This window comes from Papio anubis, chromosome 2, assembly GCF_008728515.1.
Source record: "Papio anubis isolate 15944 chromosome 2, Panubis1.0, whole genome shotgun sequence".
Lineage (NCBI taxonomy): Eukaryota > Metazoa > Chordata > Mammalia > Primates > Cercopithecidae > Papio > Papio anubis.
In genome coordinates this window covers 120,632,828-120,654,358 of record NC_044977.1, presented here as the reverse complement: position 1 = coordinate 120,654,358, position 21,531 = coordinate 120,632,828, and the positions used below count along the sequence as shown (strand labels likewise).

Sequence of the window (21,531 nt, the reverse complement as noted above, 5' to 3'; positions counted from 1 at the left end):
CTCTCAAAAACAGATTTCTGAGGAATGCAAATAAACAGAATAGGGAGGCGGATTAATGTGTTTGATTTCTCAAAAGTCTATTTACTGTCCAATTTATCTTGGTTCTTGGACATGCTAGCAAGTAATTATTCTTATGGCTGGTAAAATGACTACTAAACATTTATTAATAATTGCAGTTTCAGAATTTTTTTTTTTTAATTAAGCAGTCATGTGGGTTTCTAAAAATTCTTCCTTCTGGCTAGACACAGGAGCCAGGTGCTGGGTTGACCTGGTGCGAAGTTTCAGGATTGTCCAGTCTTCACAGCAGATCTTCAGCCAGGCCTTCTGAATATTCTCACAGTTACAAAATCTATCCCCCCAGACTCGCAGATGCTGTTTTTCCCCCATTGGCTCTGCACAGAACATCATTATCTTTGCCAAGCTTCTGTCTCTATGGCAATAACAGATGGGAAGTGCTGTGGAATTATTCATGTTCAGGAAAGGAGGCAGTCAAGAAGGAAGAAAAGGGGGGCGGGGTGGAGAGGGGGCACGACCTGGGAGCTCGGCGGTGGGGGCCTAAGGAAGGGAACTTGGGTGGAGGTGCAGCGAGTGGTGGGGATTGAGAGGCTTGTGAGCCTTTCGGAGGCCTGTTGTGAGGAAATAATAATCAAAAAATATATACGAGCACAAGTATTTCCAGCCGGCCGACTCCAAATGTGGGCCCCCATAGGAATAACTCGAAGCAGTAAAACTAGAAGAAATTGGACGAAAATGGGGGAAAAAAAGGGACAAAGCTCGTCTCCTGAATTCTGTGCACTGCTACTCGGTGGACTATTTCAGTTCCTGATCTTGTGGTGGGGTGGAGAAAAGGGGATTTCTTGGTGTTTCGAAATGTGACGGAGCAGCTCTGCAGAGTTCAATATGCTAATCGGCTACCCTGGGAACCAGGAAGACCACCCTACACGCCTCAGAGGGTCACAGCCGGAAAGCTTTGAGTCCTATATTCCCAACCTCGTCTCGTCACTCTCCAAAAAAAAAAAAAAAAAAGGCCTCAGTAAACACTGTAAAAACCTGTAATTTTTAGCTCCCTTCTGGAACCGAGAGAGCAGCCTGGTGGGGTGGAGGCAGGAGGCTGGGGAGCAGGGATAGAAATGTTTGCTCTCGGTTTTGCCAGAACTTTGGCCACCCCTCCCGCCCGACCCGATGGCGGATGGAGGTCAACCAGGGGAAGGCGTCTGGGTGGAGGCCGCTCGGGCGAGGCCGGGGCGGGGCGGAGCGCCGGCAGCTGGCTGGGCGGCCCTTGGGCAGGAGGCCCCGAGGGGGCGAGGGGCAGCCCAGGAGGGAGGTCCCGCGGGGGCGGGGAGCAGAGCCGGCCCCGGGGGCCCTGCAGGGCGGCCGCCGCCCTGCTGCCTCCGGGGCGGGGCGGCCCAGCTGCGGCCCAGCAGGGGGAGGGTCGCCCGTGCCTGACCTCGGGCGGCGGCGCTCTGCCGGGCGAGCACTGCCTCCGCCCTGCCGGCTGCTGGGGTCGCGCACAGTGCACGGCGTGGCTGCCCTGCCCCCTCTTCCCCGCTGCGCGGCGTCCGAGCGGCCAGGGCGCCCCCGGGTCTGGCCCATCACCACAGAGCGGCGGGTGGGGCGGGGGCGGGGGCGGGGGCGGGGCGGTGGCCCCAGACAGCCGGCTGGGCGACTAGAGGAAGGAAGGAGGGAGGGCGGCGGTGAGGGTGGGGTGGGGAGGGAACATCCTGTCTGCGCCGGGTGCACCGCAGACAGCGCCGCGCGCCAGCCGCCCAGACGGCGCGCGGGGCCAGAAGCGCCGGGCGCGCGCCTGGGGGGAGGGGCACGCGCGCGAGACGACTGGGCCGGGGGGTGCCCTGAGGAGCCACAATAGGCCAGACGGCGCGCGCGTCCCCGAGGGGGTCGGGAGCTGCGAAGTGGCGGCGGCGGCGACGCCGGCGGTCCCGCGCGCGCGGCGCCGCCGCTGGCTTCGTTCCCTTCCCCTCCCCCTCCCCGCCGCCCTCGCTCTCCCCCGGGCGGCCGGAGACGGCGGCGGCGTCTGCGGGAAGCTGTGTGTCTCCGCAGTGACGTGGGCGGGCCGAGGACTCGGTGACGTCAGAGGGCTGTGTGTAGCGATGTGTGTGGGGTTCGGAGCGGCGCCGGCACAGCCGAAGGGAGCGGGCGAGCGGCGACGGCGGCGGCGGGCACAGGTGCGGCTCCGGCTCACGGCTGGGACGCGGCGGAGGCGGCGGGAGGCCAGAGGCGCTCACCCTCCTGGGAGCCCGACGGTGGCGACAGGGGTGGTGGGGAGTTCACAAAGCTCGTGGAGCTTCCCCGGGCACCGAGGCCCGAGTAGGGGGTTTGGATGCGCGGGTCCCGGGGGGGTCGGGGCCAGAGGGGGTCGCTAGGCGCGTGTCCCACAGCTGATCACGCTTCGTTGGCCCCAGGCGGTGGGCGCGGGCAGGGCAGGGCGCTGCACTTGACGGGAGCCGCGGGGACCCCGGAGACCCGGACGCCCGTCACCGCCCCCCTCCCCCACTCCAGCAGCGCTCAGCGGGGATGCCCTGGTCTCGACCCGGTCCGTCAGCCCCCGGCGGCGCGGGGATCCGCTGTCGGCGCCTGAACTGCCCCAATGCCCTCTTCGTTCTGGCCCGGGGCTGGCAGGGGGAGGTGCAGCATTAGGGGCGCTGAGGTGACACCCGAGAACTTCCCAGGGAGAGGGCGCGCGGAGGGGGGGGGATTTCCACAGTCCTTCCCGCGGCCCCCGCGGGGGGGCGGTGTTGGGAGGGCACTTGGGGTTATCCCAGGCTCGCGGGTGGGGGTGGGGGGACTCCTCCCTTTACTTCCCTCCGCTCCCTTGCACACCCACCCCCAGGCTTCCCGTGTCCCTTGTTCTCCCCCTCTTCGGGTTAGAGATAGGTGGGTGGCTTTGAGTGGGCGGAGGACTTCAGGGTTTTAGGGGCTCCCGCATTCTAGGGCATGCCTCTTGCCCTCTTCCTTGGCCTGTGTTGACTGAGGTGTGTTCTCGTGGTGGACAAAAATCTGTACGATGGTTGGTGGCATTGGTCTTTAATCCTTTGGGTCTGTTTTAAGGTAAATTGCTGAGAGTTTGGGAAGTAAAAATTTCTATTTATTGGATTTATTTTGGGTTTTCTCTCAAGAAGGAAGTAGAAGAGTCTTTTCTTTTCCCCTCTTCCTCCATTTGCATTCTTTGTGAGGTTTGTCTGCCTTGTGCTTTTTGTCCCGGATTAGTCTTGTTCAAGGTTGGAGATTCCCAGGCGTGGAGTCTATAGCTTTTGGCTTCCATTAAGTAAAATCGCTAACCTTTTAAAGAGAGAGTTAATTTTTGTCTACAGTTATTTCAGAAAATTAGTGTACATAGACTAGCTGAATTAATTCACTTAAAATTGTAACTTGGTTACATATGGTAGATATGTTAACTCTTATCTGATTTTTTTGGATGAAACTGTTTTTTTTTTTTTTTTTAAATAGGAGATGAAGTAATGGATTTTTTTCCTCCCTTAAAATGGCATAACTGAGAAAGCCTCTGGTACTGATTGAGATGATCTGTTTAAGAGTCTTCATGTTCTGAACTCGAATGGCCTTTTGTGTTGTATTATTGCTCGCTTTCTCCAACTCCAAATTGCTTTCCTGTTTAAATGAATGTTCTTCTAGTAAACTGGTGTTAGATTTAAAGAAATCACTCAAGCTTCACCTTTGGTAAAGTGAACTCAGTTTAAGATTAAGCAACTGGTTTCGGCCGGGTGCGGTGTCTCACACCTGTATTTCCCGCACTTTGGGAGACCCAGGTGGGAGGATCACCTGTGGTCAGGAGTTCGAGACCAGCCTGACCAATATGGTGAAACCCCGACTCAACTAAAAATACTAAAAAAGTAGCTGGGCGTCGTGGCTTGCGCCTGTAGTCCCACTTACTCGGGAGGCTGAGACAGGAAAATTGCTTGAACCCGGGAGGCGGAGGTTGCAGTAAGCCGAGATCACTGCACTCTAGCCTGGGTGACACGGCGGGACTCCGTTAAAAAAAAAAAAAAAAAAAAACCAACTGGTTTTAAACTGGCCCCGTTTGGCCTCTGAAGCAAATTCAAATGTAACTCTTCCCCCATCCCCTTCTCTTCTTCCAGATTAATTAAAAGAAGAATGAACTATAATCCTTGAAGATAACTGGGCAGTTTTTTAAGTGGGAGGCTCTTCTCACTGGTTTGAGGATTTACACACGTCTTCGGTTTTCCAGCACAGACCAGCAGACCATCATTTTTAGAGGAAATACTCCCTCTGCCCTCCTTTTCGGTTTCCTTGGTGGTAAAGATTAAATTTGGTTGCATCATTTTGAGTTGTGTTTGAGTCTAGATTTTATGGCCCAAGGAATGGCATAAACTTTTCATGTGTTTTGCTTAAAACAAACCAAACCATTGCATTGATCCTGGACATCTTTAATTGAGAAATTGGTAACTTTATTTTAATATGTATATCTGAAGAATTCAAGAAAACAAAGGCATTCTCAGAGGTGTGCCTCTTTATTGTTAGAGGCAAAACGAACAGTTATATAGGACTTGCAGTGAAATTATACCAGATTATATAAGGAGAACCAAAACTAAATCGCAAAATTTATTAATTTAAGGGAATCTCTCTTTGAAAAGTTTCTTTGAGAGTAAGTTACTATAAGCATTTGTATACATTCATTTCCTCTTTCAAATAAGCAACTAAATAGAAATGCTAATCTCAGATTTAATTATTTAACAGAAGAGTGTAGGATGGAAAACCTCCGGACAAATTTCTCCTTGGTTCAGGGCTCAAATAAAAAACTGAATGGGATGGGAGATGATGGCAGCCCCCCAGCGAAAAAAATGGTAACAGACATTAATGCAAATGGAAAAATGATAAACAAGGTGCCAACAGTTAAGAAGGAACACTTGGATGACTATGGAGAAGCGCCAGTGGAAACTGATGGAGAGCATGTCAAGCGAACCTGTGCTTCTGTTCCTGAAACTTTACATTTAAATCCCAGTTTGAAACACACACTGGCACAATTCCATTTAAGTAGTCAGAGCTCGCTGGGTGGACCAGCAGCATTTTCTGCTCGGCATTCCCAAGAAAGCATGTCGCCTACTGTATTTCTGCCTCTTCCATCACCTCAGGTTCTTCCTGGCCCATTGCTCATCCCTTCCGATAGCTCCACAGAACTCACTCAGACTGTATTGGAAGGGGAATCTATTTCTTGTTTTCAAGTTGGAGGAGAAAAGAGACTCTGTTTGCCCCAAGTCTTAAATTCTGTTCTCCGAGAATTTACACTCCAGCAAATAAATACAGTGTGTGATGAATTGTACATATATTGTTCAAGGTGTACTTCAGACCAGCTTCATATCTTAAAGGTACTGGGCATACTTCCATTCAATGCCCCATCCTGTGGGCTGATTACATTAACTGATGCACAAAGATTATGTAATGCTTTATTGCGGCCACGAACTTTTCCTCAAAATGGTAGTGTACTTCCTGCTAAAAACTCATTGGCCCAGTTAAAGGAAACTGGCAGTGCCTTTGAAGTGGAACATGAATGCCTGGGCAAATGTCAGGGTCTGTTTGCACCCCAGTTTTATGTTCAGCCTGATGCTCCATGTATTCAGTGTCTGGAGTGTTGTGGAATGTTTGCACCCCAGACGTTTGTGATGCATTCTCACAGATCACCTGACAAAAGAACTTGCCACTGGGGCTTTGAATCAGCTAAATGGCATTGCTATCTTCATGTGAACCAAAAATACTTAGGAACACCTGAAGAAAAGAAACTGAAGATAATTTTAGAAGAAATGAAGGAGAAGTTTAGCATGAGAAGTGGAAAGAGAAATCAATCCAAGGCAAGTTTTTTATATCAATTTTTAATAATGGTAATGGTTTACTTTGAAATGAAAATTCTATGTTTAGTGTGTAAACTTAACCTGTATGTTGAACATTGCTCATGCAACAACAACAAAATGCCGATCGATATTTTTGTATTGCAATTTTTAGGCCATAAAGTGCTTTCCAGTATGTTTTCTTATTTGACTTTCCAAACAGTGGAAAAGTAAGACTTGTGAGAGAAGTAAGACTATTTCTCCATTTTATAGATAAAGCAAATGAAGCTCAGAGAGATGAAATGACTTTCCCAAAATTATGTAGCTAGAGAGTGGAGGAGTTAGGGCTTTTTTTTTTTTTGTACTTTTAGTAGAGACCGGGTTTCAACATGTTGGCCAGGCTGGTCTTGAACTCCTGACCTCGTGATCCACCCACCTTGACCTCCCAAAGGGCTGGGATTACAGCCTTGAGCCACCATGTCCCGCCAGGGCTTCTTTTTCTTATCCTCTTTTGCACACATCCTGCCTCTTGACCACTACGTCTGTTTTTCTAGGACTCAAGATAATTTGCACTTTGGTGTTATCTCCATTTGCAAATGGTACAATGACTAGTCAAAACAATTCCTGTGGGCTCGAAACAGCATTTTTCAGAGATGTACCTATGATTTCTGATGTTTCTATGCTTAGATATTTAGGCTTGCTCAATATTTGAAACGGAAAAGACATGTATCTGAAGAATTTGTGATTTGAGTAAGCAAGATTTTTTTTAAGAAAGGGATAACTAAAAAAAAAAAAAAGACAGAATAAGGAAAAGTTTATTTTAAACTAATAAAGTATTAATATAAAAACCTGCCAGGCTCAGTGGCTCACACCTGCAATCCCAACACTTTGGGAGGCTGAGGTAGGTGGAGCACCTGAGGTCAGGAGTTTGAGACCAGCCTGGCCAACGTGGTGAAACCCTGTCTCTACTAAAAATACAAAAATTAGGCGGGTGTGGTGTCACACACTTGTAATCTCAGCTACTCAGGAGGCTGAGGCAGGAGAATCGCTTGAACCCCGGAGGCGGAGGTTGTAGTGAGCCGAGATTGCCCCATTGCACTCCAGTATAGGCGATAAGAGGGAAACTCCATCAAAAAACAAAACAAAACAAACGAACAAAAAAACCTATCGGCAGGTGGGAGCAGTGACTCACAATCCCAGCACTTTGGGAGGCCGAGGCGGGCAGGGCACTCAGGTCAGGAGTTTGAGACCAGCCTGGACAACATGGTAAAACCCCATCTCTACTACAAATACAAAAATTAGCCAGGCGTGGTGGTGTGTGCCTGTAGTCCCAGCTACTTGGGAGGCTGAGCCAGGAGAATCTTGAACCTGGGAAGTGAAGGTTGCAGTGAGCTGAGATCACGCCACCACACTCTAGCCTGGGCATCAGAGTAAGACTCCGTTTCAGAAAAAAAAGAAAAAAGACACAAACAACCACCTATTAGCCAAGGTATCATAATTTTATTTTTCCCGCTGCATTATCTAGTAGGCTAAACTATTATCTTCATTCTGAGGTTTTGAATGCCTTGGTCCTAGGTAATGGACAAGATTTGGATTATTAAATATTCAATTTGTTGATTGGGTTATTTTATATTTTTTCTATTTGACTAAAATTGATGTATAATAACAATTCCTAACACTAAGTGTTTAAAACGTGGCAAGCATTGTTCTTGAGCAGTTTTACATATATAATTTTATTTAATTCTTAACAAGAGGTTGGCTATGTTTCATTTAGGAACTTTGAATTTTTCCACTATTAGTTTTGATTCCTTGAAATATCTTTGCCCTTTTCTATTTTACAGAAGAAATGAATAAAGCATATTAAATGACTGACTGAAGGTTTATTCACAGCAAAGTTAGAACTTGGACTTAGTCCTTAAGACTTGGGATCCTGTGCTTTATTCTGGTGCCTTTAAGGTTTGGAGGGAAATTTAGTTAACAGTGTAGTTTAAGACATTGGTTTAACCTAATGAAGATAATCATTTTACACTCATTTACGGTAGTTTGCTGCGTGCTGCTTCCAGAAGACCAGCACTTTGAAGTTTGTTGCCAGTGTCTGCTAGATAAGTTTAAATTCTTCAGGTGCAGTTATTAACTGATTTTTTTTTTTTTTTTTTTGAGACCAAGTTTCACTCTTGTTGCCCAGGCTGGAGTGCAGTGGCGCGATCTCAGCTCACTGCAACCTCTGCCTCCTGGATTCAAGGGATTCTCCTGCCTCAGCTTCCTGAGTTGCTGGGATTACAGGCACCCGCCACCACGCCCTTTAATTTTTGTTATTTTTAGCAGAGACTGGTTTCGCCATGTTAGCCTGGCTGGTCTCAAACTCCTGACCTCAGGTGATCCACCCGCCTCAGCCTCCCAAAGTGCTGGGATTACAGGCGTGAGCCACCGCGCCCAGTCTATTAACTAATTTTAAATCAGGATTGACTTCAAGCCAGTGCTCAGTGTAGAACTTGCTTATAGTTGGACTTGTCCCGTGCTGAGGTTTGTGCTCAGAGGTTATATTTCAAAATGTGGAATGCCCCTTTTGATATTTGTGATATCTTGCCCCCAAGCTAATTAGGTGCTGTACTCTTTTTTTTTTTTTGTAGAGACAAGTGTTGCTCTGTCGCCCAGGCTGGAGTGCAGTGGCGTGATCTCAACTCACTGCAACCTCTGCCTCCTGGGTTCAAGCAGTTCTCCTGCCTCAGTCTCCCAAGTAGCAAGAATACAGGCACACACCACCACACCCAGCTAATATCTTTTGTATTTTAGTAGAGAAGGGGTTTCACCATGTTGCTCAGGCAATGCGCCTGCCTCTGCCTCCCAAAATGCTAGGATTACAGGCATGAGCCACCATGCCCGGCGGTGCTGTACTCTTACATGTCTATTGGAGGCCACATTATTTGCCAGATATTGTTGCTCCAGTCTTTTTTTTGTTTTTGAGAAGGAGTTTTGCTCTTATTTCCCAGGGTGGAATACAGTGTCGCAATCTCGGTTCACTGTAACCTCCACCTCCCAAATTCAAGTGATTCTCCTGCCGCAGCCTCCCGAGTAGTCAGGATTACAGGTGCCCGCCACCGTGCCTAGCTATTTTTTTGAATTTTCAGTAGAGATGGCATTTTACCATGTTGGCTAGGCTGGTCTTGAATTCCTAACCTGAGGTGATCCGCCTGCCTCAGCCTCCCAGTTGCTGGGATTACAGGCATGAGCCATGGCGCCTGACCCGTGCCGGTCTTTATTACTCTGACATAAGTATTTCGGATAAACTACTTTTCCTAATATTCTTGTTCTGTGTTTATGTGAAAAACATCTGAGAACCATGTTAAAGGTTAAAAAAAAAAAAAAGGTGATGGATGAATTTACTTAACTAAAACAATGTGCTAAGGTTTAGTTAACATTGAAACCATCTTTCTTCTGGGATGTAATCCCTTTTTGTTCCAGAATTCACTAATTTGAATACATTTTTGATTTTAGGAAGGTGTGAGATTTTTTTCTGATCTTTTTGCTGTGTTATACTTTGCATTAGTATTTGAATTAATGTTCGTGGTTTTTTCTTTTTTTTTCTTTTTTTTTTTTGAGACAGAGTCTGGCTCTGTTGCCCAGGCTGGAGTGCAGTAGCATGAACTCGCTCACTGCAAGCTCTGCCTCCTGGGTTCACGCTATTCTCCTGCCTCAGCCTCCCGCGTAGCTGAGACTACAGGCGCCCACCACCATGCCCACTAATTTTTGTGCTTTTAGTAGAGACGGGGTTTCACTGTGTTATCCAAGGTGGTCTCAATCTCCTGACCTCGTGATCCGCCCGCCTCGGCCTCCCAAAGTGCTGGGATTACAGGCATGAGCCACTGCACCCGGCTGTGGTGTATTTTGATATTGCTTGTAATTTTATGTGAATTTGAGAAATTTAAAGGAATTTAAGAAAATTTCAAACACCCAGTACTTTAAGAAAGATTTTTTTTTTTTGGTTCATGTTTAATATGTACTTGAGTGGTGGTTTTATTCTGCTTACCACTTCACGTTTTAAAAATGTACTCAGAACATTGTGAAGTACAGTTATTTTTTAGGGTCTGTGAGGAAGATGAATGACAATATTTCCCCCTCTTAGATGGGTCACATGCTCCTGGTTATATAACCAGAATCAGGAGTTGAATACACATCTTCTAACTTGAAGTTTAGTAAGTTTTCACTATTTGCCCCGAAGCACATGTTAGTAGCAGAAAGTGAATTTTGAGAAACATTAACTTTTCTTATCAGTTTACCTTAGTACAGGTTGAGCATCCCAAATCCAAAATCTGAAATGCTCTAAAGGCCAAAACTTTTTGAATGCTGACATGGCACTCACAGGAAATGCTCATTGGAGTATTTCAGATTTTGATTTTTGGATTTGGGATGCTCAACTGCCATATCGTGCAGATATTCCAGAATCTGAAAAAATCAGAAATTCAAAATACTTTTGGTCCCAAGCATTTCTGATAAGGGATATTCAACCTGTATGATAATTCTCAAACTCTGTTTTAACCTGCATATAAATTTAAATACTAAGGTATTTAACTGAGAATGAGATAGTGCTTGACTGAGGAACAGTTTTATTTTCTTCTGTGAGTCATTGAGTTGGTTGCCAAACAAGCCAAACTGACCCAGGGGGAGCTCATTTTAAAAAGTCAAACTAGGCTTTTTTTTTTGTTTTTGAGATGGAGTTTCGCTCTTGTCGCCCAGGCTGGAGTGCAATGGCGCGATCTCGCCTGACTGCAACCTCCGCCTCCTGGATTCAAGCGATTCTCCTGCCTCAGCCTCCCAAGTAGCTGCAATTATTTTATTTTTAGTTGAGACGGGGTTTCAGATCTTGAACTCCTGACCTCAGATGATCCACCTGCCTCGGCCTCCCAAAGTGCTGGGATTACAGGCATGAGCCATTGTGCCTGGCCTTTTTTTTTTTTTTTAAGAGACTGTGCTAAATATATTAACGTGTTATGTAAAGGACCTGATGTTTAGTGTGAATACTAACATGATTTGACATGCTTGTATAGTTTATGTAATCAAAGTATTGCTTTTGAATTAAAAAAAAGTCCTGAAACTCAATAGACAGTTGTTTGAAATGAAACAACTTAATATTTTAAAATTATATGTAATATGTTAATACATTTTAATATATGTTAATAAATTGTAATGTCTTATAATTAAATTATAAATAATGTGAAATGAGACAACTTAATTAAATATAGCTGATAACTCTTTCTTACTCAAGTCACCATAAGAAATATACTTGATTTTAGGCCAGGCGTGGTGGCTCACGCCTGTAATCCCAGCACTTTGGAGGCTGAGGTGGGTGGATCACCTGAGGTCAGGAGTTCAAGACCAGCTTGGCCAACATGGCGAAACCCTGTCTCTACTGAAAATATAAAAATTAGCAGGGCATGGTGGCACACACCTGTCAGCTACTTGGGAGGCTGAGGCAAGAGAATCGCTTGAACCCAGGAGGTGGAGGTTGCAGTGAGTTGAGTTCACACCATTGCCCTTCAGCCTGGGTGACTGAGTGAAACTCTGTCTCAAAAAAAAAAAAATGTGTATACATATATATATTCACACGCGCGCACACACACACACACACACACACACACACACACTCAGTCTCCCTAGTAGCTGGGATTACAGGTGCCTGCCACCATGCCCACCTAATTTTTTGTATTTTTAGTAGAGATGGGGATTTCGCTATGTTGGCCAGGCTGGTCTCAAACTCCTGATCTCAGGCAGTCCACCTGCCTCAGCCTCCCGAAGTGCTGGGATTACAGGTGTGAGCCACCACGCCCAGCTAAAATTTAAACGTTTAACATTTAGACTGGACTACTCTTAGGTAAGTAAAATATTTTAGTTTTTAATATACTTGGGGGGGAAAAACTCTATAGATTACCTGTGATACAAATAGATGATCTAAAGATAGCAACTTAAAATTTTTTTTTCCCTGAAAGCATATTAGCCATTTCAGAGGTTAATTTTGCATTTTCGTTTCGCTTCTTCGTTTCTGTAGAGATCATTGGAGTAATAATAGTACAAAATATTTTTCCCCTTTTGCAAGCTTTTAATTATACTTGTGTTATGCAGTGTATTTGTCAGTATACACCTAAATGAGATAAGGAACAGTAGAATGGACAACTACAAAGAGTTGGGTTGGGATAGAATGTGATCCAGTAATCATTGTAGTGGATTTGATGGTGATTTGCTACCCCAGTGATATAGCTAACATTTTGCGATTAGCAAAATTTTTGATCAAGTGGAGATAAGGTGAGAGTCAAATGAAGTATTTGTGCTCATATGAGGGACCAGTATGAATACTTTTGTCTAACTTTCTAAAATTAGTAACTTTTCCCACTAGTTTAGAGAGTATTTTTTCTATTTTTTTTGGAACTGAATTCAAAGCCTGGCATGTCAAAGGCACTGAATTAAATTTTTTTTTTTTAACTGAATAGATTTTTGAAAAATAACAAACACTAAACTATATTTTAGAATATTTAGATTTTCTTTTAAAGATGGCTTAACCTTTAAACCTATACAATTTGCACATAAACTGTTACTATAACTCATCAAACAAGAGAATGAGCATTTTGGAAGTTAAGAGCCTTTACTGCAGAAATGTAGGGTGGTATTTCAAACTGCTATTGAAATATTATGTATTTGAGGAGTCCTCCTTTCCTCAAACATTTTCTTATCTAGAATTATATTTCTGAGACAAATAAGATAACTGAGTATTGGGTTCAAATGTATCTCATTTATAGTTTTTTTGTACACAGTAATTATACTAGTTGGATATTTGTTAGCTTACTAAAATGAAGTGTGCAAGAAGAAAGTGTGAAACAGTTTTTTTTAAATAATAGAAGCATTTTCTGAATTATTTCATTATTTTAGATTTGTGACCCAAAAAGGCACATTGATTGGAGATAGTGCCCATTGCAATTATTTGGTTGATACCACATTGGGATTTTGAATGATGGAGACCAACACAGACCTGCTTAGATAGGGTAAGGGTTTGTTTAGTGCCTTTCTCGGCTTTTATAAAATGACTTTTATAATAACTTCAGAGTAATCAAGTTTTTGGAGCTCATTCTGTTAATAACAGGATGTGGCCCCTCCCTATCCCTGACTTTTAGGAAATCACAGGTGGCTTTGCAAATAGATACCCTATGGATTTTAGGAAATAGAATCATGTTTGTTTTATTGTTATTTATTGTTATTGTTATTTGTTGATGGGGGCGGTCTCCATGACGTCTCGGGCTTGGGTGCGAGTGGTGGCGATCTCGGCTCACTGCAGCTCAAGCCCCAGGTTCGCATTCTCCGCGCCTCAGCCTCCCAAAATTGCTTCTAGGACTACAAGCGCCCTTCTGCTTTGGCGCCAAGCTTCATTTTTGTATTTTTAGTAGAGACGGGGTTTCACCATGTTAGCCAGGATAGTCTCGATCTCCTGACCTTGTGATCCACCCGCCTCGGCCTCCCAAAGTGCTGGGATTACAGGCTTGAGCCACCGCGCCCGGCCTATTTTTATTATTAAAAAATAGAATTGTTAGCATATAATTTTTAAAAGTTAGAAATTTACTCTTTTTGTTTGAGAAATGGGAAAAAACTTAGAAACTTTAAAGAAGAAAAACAAAAAAGAGATTGCCATGTTTTCACAGTAGGCCTGGATCATCATAGTCAACCAGTAGTTTTCTCATAGCTGTGCATATGTTATCATTTATGCCACTGGGAAACCAAAGAAGTAATCAAGAATTGGGCTAATGTTTTTTTTTTGATACGGAGTTTTGCTCTTATAGCTCAGGCTGGAGTACAATGGCGCAATCTTGGCTCACTGCAACCTCTGCCTCCTGGGTTCAAGCGATTCTCATGCCTCAGCCTCCCCAGTAGCTGGAATTACAGGCATGTGCCATCATGGCTGGCTAATTTTTGTATTTTTTGTGGAGACGTGGTTTCACCATGTTGGTCAGGCTGATCTCGAACTCCTTACCTCAGGTGATCTGCCTGTCTCGGCCTCCCAAAGTGCTGGGATTACAGGCATGAGCCACTGCACCTGGCGAATTGGGCTAATTTTAATCCCTTTAGAATTCTGGGAGTGGTAAGTGATTGTGGAGCCAGAACTCTGTTCCTAGTAAAGGGGTAGAACTTGTTTGAGAATAGCTTTGGTAGTAACTTGAATCTGTATTTTGTTCACATATAGAATTTTATTCTACTAGGGTTCATATTACATAAAATAAGGATGTTATTAGACTCTAGAAAGCAAAAGAATATATAAACAGTGCATCTTGTTTTAAGATGTGGTTTGCTTCAATCACTAACTCATTATATTAGGCAGAAAGAGGAATGAATAGGAAAGATATAAAATTAGTTCGAGTCCTTTTGATTTCATGACTTCTAGACTTAAGAGTGGATCACAGAACTATATAATGTAAAGACTAGATAGATGCCCCCCCAGAGCAGGAGTTCGTTCATCTTGTAGTCTTCAAATCTAGAATGTGGTGGATGCCTAATAAAGGTTTGGATAACAGTGAAGTCTAAGTGGCCCTATAAAGTTACCAGTGATTCTTGAAGAGGGAAACAGGTTTAGTTTTAAAACAAAGCAACATTTCATTTTTATTTGTGATACTGAATTTATTTTGACATTTCAAATGGCATTAAAAGTACGTATTTTGCATTTTTTATGGGAACAAGGAATTAAAAAGCTTACAAAACTTACTAAAAGTTTGGGTAACATAGTTTGACCCTGTCTTTACAGAAGATAAAAACAATTAGCTGGACTTGGTGGGGCATGCCTGTAGTCCCAACTACTTGTGGGGCTGAGATGGGAGTATCGCTTGAGTTGGGGAGGTTGAGACTGCAGTGAGCTGTGATGGCACCACTGCACTCCAAGCTTGGGCAACAGAGCAAGACTCTGTTTTTTCTAAAAACAAAAAACAAGAAACAAAAAAACAACAAAAAAAAACCCTTAATACAGATTATTTAAGACTTTTATGCTTTTTATATTTTATGTTAATTTTTTTGTGTGGTTATGAAAGCAATATAGGCCCATTGTAGTAAATACTAAAATAGTACAAAGAGGAAAACACAATTTCCTCATAATTGTACCATGTGATAACTGCTTCTGAAATGTATTCACTTGCATATGTAATTGTAACTGTGCGAAAGCATCTCTAGAGTGCATAAGTATTAATAAAGGAGTGGTAGGCCTGGTGCTGTGGCTAATGCCTGTAATCCCAGTGCTTTGGGAGGCCAAGGCAGACAGATGATTTGAAGTCAGGAGTTCGAGACGAGCCTGGCCAACATGGTGAAACCCCATGTCTACTAAAAATTAAAAAATTAGCTGGGCATGGTGACACACGCCTGTAATTAGAGCTACTTGGGAGGCTGAGGCAGGATAATTGCTTGAACCCAGGCGTTGGAGATTGCAATGAGCAGAGACCGTGCCACTGCACTCCAGGCTGGGCAACAGAGTGAGACTCTGTCTCAAAAAAAGAAAAAGAAAAAGAAAAACAAAAGGAGTAGTTACTGGAATAATACTTTTGGACTAATTTTAAGACAGTTCATTTAGAGCAGTGTTTTCAAACTGCAATTTGTCATTCATGTAGCCATCTCAAGTAGCGTTCCATAAGGGGAGATTTAAGCACTACAGAAAATGAATTGAGTGCTGGTTTTGTCATTTCTCCCAATGATGATACTGGTACCATTCTAAATGTACTGGAGGGAAGGTAATTCATTACATACAAAGGATGCCTTGGGGCATTTTAAATTCTCCTGGGAAACTCCACTGAAAACCGCCAGGAGGGTCATGAAATCAATTTAGTGGGTCACCGGCATTAAAAAACATAAAAACCTGAAGTAGAATAAAATGGAAAATAGAGGATTGCACATAGTAAGATTAATCAACCTCTATTTTGATATTGCTAGTTTACATTATTTGAAGGCCAGAATAATCCAGGACTATAAATTGTCAAACATATATGCTAAAATGAGATAGAAAAGTAAAGCCTTAGAATTATGCAGATTAAAATGTTTGGTAACAAATATTTCAGTGGAAAATAGTGTATGACACTGAGATTTCCATGTAGTTGCAGTATTAAATTATTGGGCATCATAGACCTTCAGTATAAAATGTTACGGGATTAACAGGATTTTTATCAGTGTATTTCTCTTCCTTCAAGTTGTAAAGGGGATGTTATACTACCAACTTTGCATGGCTTTGTTTCCATAATGAACTCAAAATAATAGTTGCAAAAGTGTTATAAGAACTTGAGCCTTTGCATTTTCTGTGAGCATTTTTAAGTATCTCAAACCTAAAATTGGCTTTGTGAGGTAGGTGGTATGATTTTTCAGCCTGTGGAAATAGCAGCCATTGCTGTGACTCCTGACGATCTGTTTTTGATCAGTTTAGTGCAGGTGCTTAGATCATACTGTCCCGGTTTTGCATTAATTTGATCAATTTTATTGGTTATGGTGAAATGAGGCCTGAGACTAAGCCTTAAAATCTCTAAGTAGCTATTTGCTACCTTGTAACACTATTCTGTCTCAGTTGTTGAAACACTCATTCACAACAGGTTGGAAGTATTAAGGAAACCTGATACTGTCCTAAGGGATTCTGTTTCTTTCTTTTTTTTTTTTTTGAGACGGAGTCTCGCTGTGTCACCCAGGGTGGAGTGCAGTGGCCGGATCTCAGCTCACTGCAAGCTCCGCCTCCCGGGTTTATGCCATTCTCCTGCCTCAGCCTCCCAAGTAGCTGGGACTACAGGCGCCCGCCACCTCGCCCAGCTAGTTTTTTCGCATGTTTTAGTAGAGACGGGGTTTCACCGTGTCAGCCAGGATGGTCTTGATCTCCTGACCTCGTGATCCGCCCGTCTCGGCCTCCCAAAGTGCTGGGATTACAGGCTTGAGCCACTGCGCCTGGCCTGGGATTCTGTTTCTTTCAGTAAGAGTTGTTGGCAGCTATCTGGTAGGGTGTCTTTATACTTCTGAAATCATTTATTGACCACTTGAATGTCTTAGTATTGTATACAGCAAAAAGACCCTGATGAGGTATATTCACTTCCTGTGTATCCAGTCATGTGTTTAGTAAGGTTGCTAATGATTTATTTTGGGTCAGAACAAAGTAATGTGCATTTCATATGCATTATATTTTATTTCTTGTGTGAATATGCCATTAGGGAGATAGACTGTTAAATTTACCAATCTATACTACTGCTTCTGTCTTATGAACACAAATTTAAAAATTAATCTTTATCACTTACAGCACTGTAAAAATTCTGTTTTTATAAATAATTTTCACTTTTTTTTTTTTGAGACGGTCTCACCCTGTCTCCCAGGCGGGAGTTCAGTGGCGCCATCTCGGCTCATGGCAACCTCGACAACCTCCACAACCTCCACCTCCTGGGTTCAAGTCATTCTCTTGTCCCAGCGCCCCCAGTAGCTGGGACTACAGGCATGCATCACCATGCCCGGCTTATTTTATTGTATTGTATTTTATTTACTTTTTTTTTTTTTTTGAGACAGAGTCTTGCTCTGTCACCCAGGCTGGAGTGCAGTGGTGTGATCTCGGCTCACTGCAAGCTCCGCCTCCTGGGTTCACGCCATTCTCCTGCCTCAGCCTCCCCAGCAGCTGGGTCTACAGGCGCACGCCACCACGCCTGGCTAATTTTTTTGTATTTTTAGTAGAGATGGGGTTTCGCCGTGTTAGCCAGTATGGTCTCGATCTCCTGACCTCATGATCTGCCCGCCTCGGCCTCCCGAAGTGCTGAGATTACAGGTGTGAGCCACCGCGCCCAGCCTTTATGCCTGGCTAATTTTATATTTTTAGTAGAGACGGGGTTTCACCATGTTGGCCAGGCTGGTCTCAAACTTTGACCTCAGGTGGTCCTCCCACCTCAGCCTCTCAAAAATATATGGGCCGGAAGGCTTAATTCTGATTTTTGTTGGAATTTTGGAACTCCCACTAGTGTTTTGAGGCATTATCTTGATTTTTTTAGTTCATTAGTGTTTGTCATTAGGACTGAATTAAAGATCAAAATATTAATCTGATGCTGTAATTAAAAATTAGAGTGCCACCTAAAAGCAAGATTTATTATTGAAAATAAGTTCCAGCTTAGGCAACATGGTGCAACCCCCGTCTCTACAAAAATAAGTAAAAAAAATTAGCCGGGCTTGGTGGCACGTGATAATAGTCCTAACTACCTGGGAGGCTGAGGCATGAGGATCCCTTGAGCCCAGGAGTTGGAGGATGCAGTGAGCTATAATTATACCACTGTACCTCAGAGCAAGACCCTGTCTCAAGGGGGGAAAAAAAAGTCTAGGAATTTTAAACCGTTTTTTATTGGGTACAAATTTGAATATTTGTACCTGAATAATGCTGAGTGGGTGGAATTGCTTTTGTATTTAGAAAGTAGTGACAAGGAGTTTTTTGTAAATTAAATCAAGCTCTCTAAATTATTTTTCGTTGTGAGACTAATTAGCATTGTATCACTAAAATACAGTGGTTCTTCATTAGGAAATCTGATTATCAAAGGATCGTGTATACAGAATAACCATAGAAAGGTGCAGAAATTTAGAGAAACTTTCATGAAATGTTTCCTAGTTTTTACTTATATTAATTCTTTTACTGTATATTTTGGAATTGTTTAAATTGTGCATTCGTAGACATTATTTGGAGTTTTATGACCTAAGAGAAAGAACCTTGGGAATGAAATTAATGTGTCTGAAATTTTGCTTATGCGTTTGAAATGAGGATGCTGTCTGTTCATTTTGGGGTAAATAATGATGGGGAAAGTGGGTAATAAGAACATTTTGAAATATTAAGGCTCTAACTTAAGCTGCTAAATGATCCACTTCTTTGGCAAGTAATATGTATTTTATTTTAATATTTAAATGCACACAAAAATAAATGATCCCCATGTTGAAAGGTAAGATACCAGGCAGTAGATACTCATAATTTGGTACCTAATTTTTATTCCTGATTAGTAGCATTACTGCTGAGCCATTTCATTATATTGTTCTTTTTTTGAAAACCTAATTTGTATGTTGACACAAATGCAGAATAGATGAGAAAATCTGGCATGCCTCTGAATGTTTTGTTGTATCATAAACATTGTGCTTTTCTTAATTGTTTTTAACATACAGTTAGGATAATTTGTGATAAATGTGTTTATGGCTTACCACAGCATATTAGGTAAAATTAGCTTGCAACATTTTATCATGGTTAGTGTTGTGCGTTTCCCCATCATTTGTATTGTTTAATTTATATCTTTGATAAAATGCAGCTTAGAAACTGTTGGGCTTCCTTGGTGCTTCGTGGAGTAGAAGGATATCAAATGTGAAAGAGACCAAGAGTTTTGTGGTAGCAGAATAACCTTGTAATAGGCTACCTTGGGAATTAATGAGCTGCACTGTCATTCAGAATTCATTCAACAAGTATCTATTGAGTCCCTACTACATGCTAGGCATATAGTGCTAGGTATTAAAAATACAAAGGTAAGGCTGGTTCTTGACCTCAAGCTGCTGTTTAAGCAGTGGTTGCATAGCCACTTAACAGGATTTTAAATAGGGAATTCAGACATTGGCTAGGGGACTATGCTAGGTGATTTTTAATATTCCTTAGAAGCTCTAGTCTGACTCTTACTGGGTTGGTCAAGACTAGGAAATAAAGAATAGGAACTAAGAGGGATGACTGTTTAAAAATAAAGGAATGTGCTAGTAATTATTTAAGGTGGCACCTGAAGTTTAGAGACACAGAAATAAATAGATGCTAGGTTTGGCTCATGAGTAAAGATAAAACTTACTCTTAAAAATCAAACTATAGTGTTTTGAAAGGAACTTAATGATCAAAATTGAGTCAGATTTCAAGTCAAGGTCTTTGAACAAATTTAGAATTTGCTTGATATGCTGAAGATTTGCGATTCCAGTATTCATTATAGGAAAAACTTTTAAATATGCAAATCAATTTTAGTAATTTTATATATTTTTTCTTTTTCTTTTTTTGAGACAAGGTCCCGCACTGTTGCCTAGGCTGCAGTGCAGTGGCAGGATCATAGCTCACTGCAACTCACACCTGCCAGCTTCAACTGATTCTCCTACCTCAGTCCCCTGAGTAGCTGAGACTACAGGCATGCGTCACCACTCCTGGCCAATTAAAAACAAATTTTTTTGTGTGGAGATGCGGTCTCTCTATGTTGTCCAGGCTGGTTTCGAACTCCTGGACTCAAGCAATCCTTGTGCGTTGGCCTCCTAAAATTCCGGGTCTATAGGTGTGACCCACTGGGTAGGGCCAATTTTAGTAGTTTTAATTTTAAAAATCTGGAAACAATTGATTTCTTGGGCAGTACATCTAGAATTGTTTCAGGTATAACACTTATTTAAAGAGGAGCTTTTTTTGTTTTCTAACAAATGATGTCTAGAAAAGAAATTCTCATTTAATTCAAGCTGATTTTTTTCTTTTTTTTTGAGATGGAGTTTCATTCTGTCGACCAGGCTGGAGTGCAGTGGCGAGATATCAGCTCACTGCAAGCTCTGCCTCCTGGGTTCACGCCGTTTTCCTGCCTTCCTGCCTCAGCCTTCCGAGTAGCTGGGACTATAGGTGCCCACCACCAGACCGGCTAATTTTTTGTGTTTTTAGTAGAGACAGGGTTTCACTGTGTTAGCCAGGATGGTCTCGATCTCCTGACCTCGTGATCCGCTTGTCTCGGCCTCCCAAAGTGCTGGGATTACAGGCGTGAGCACCGCGCCCGGCCAGCATTGTGTTTTTTTCAGAAAGCTGTTTTCATGAATTGTAAAATGCCTGAAAAAGTTTTGAATCTAAGTGGTATATAGAACATAATTTAGCTATGTCATGTTGACTCAAGACTTTTTTTTTTTCCTTTTTTTTTTTTTTTTAACAAGACAGGGTCTGGCTCTGTCACGCAGGCTGAAGTGCCATGGTGCAATCTCAGCTCACTGCAAACTCTGTCTCCTGGCCTCAGGTGATTCTCCTGCCTTAGCCTCCCAAGTAGCTGGGACTACAGGCACATACCACCTTGCCTGGCTAAGTTTTGTATTATTATTAGAGATGGGGTTTCGCCATGTCGTCCAGGCCAGTCTCACACACCTGAGCTCAAGCAATCTGCCTGCTTTGGCCTCCCAAAGTGCTAGGTAATATCACAGATGTGAGCCATTGCGCCTGGCCAACTCAAGATTCTTAAACATTAATTATCATACTTTGTTGAATTGCGGTAGGGGACAATTGAGATATATTAAATTATTTGCCCTGGTCTATGCTAAAGCCTTTACTCAGATTATCTTGCTTTTTGAAGCAGTTTTTGTGTTTGCATCTTGTAATTTTCTTCTCTCCTTGGGCTGTTAACTGTCACTTAGCATCTATCATTTAGTATTTCTGCTGCCTGAAGTCAGTTCTCTTTCTAATTTATTGTTATAACTAAGCTATAGGCTGAGAAACTATATAAATAAGTGATTGGTTTATTTTATAAATAGGCAGTTGAATGTGCCCAGATTCTGAATATTAGTTCAAAATGTGAGGTTTTGTTTTTTCTTTTTTCCTTTTTTTGAGATGGAGTTGCACTTTGTTGCCCAGGCTGGAGTGCAGTGGTGCGATCTCAGCTCACTGCAACCTCTGCTTCTCGGTTCAGTTGATTCTCCTGTCCTCCCAAAGTGCTGGGATTATAGGCATGAGCCACTGTGCCTG

The 21,531-nt window shown here is 42.9% G+C and overlaps 1 protein-coding gene across 3 annotated transcripts in view; it reads left to right on the top strand.

Moving 5' to 3' along the window:
• Positions 1–2,044: 2,044 nt before the first annotated feature.
• Positions 2,045–21,531, top strand: part of SKIL (SKI like proto-oncogene) — a 37,036-nt gene continuing 17,549 nt past the window's right edge. The window contains exons 1-2 of one of the 3 annotated variants that reach the window (XM_009201374.4): positions 2,045–2,183; positions 4,113–5,840. In XM_009201374.4, the coding sequence (XP_009199638.1) occupies positions 4,743–5,840 (1,098 nt within the window). In that variant the 5' untranslated portion in view covers positions 2,045–2,183; positions 4,113–4,742. The remainder of the gene's footprint in view (positions 2,184–4,112; positions 5,841–21,531) is intronic. The other 2 variants (XM_009201375.4, XM_003894846.5) reach the window with 2 other exon arrangements.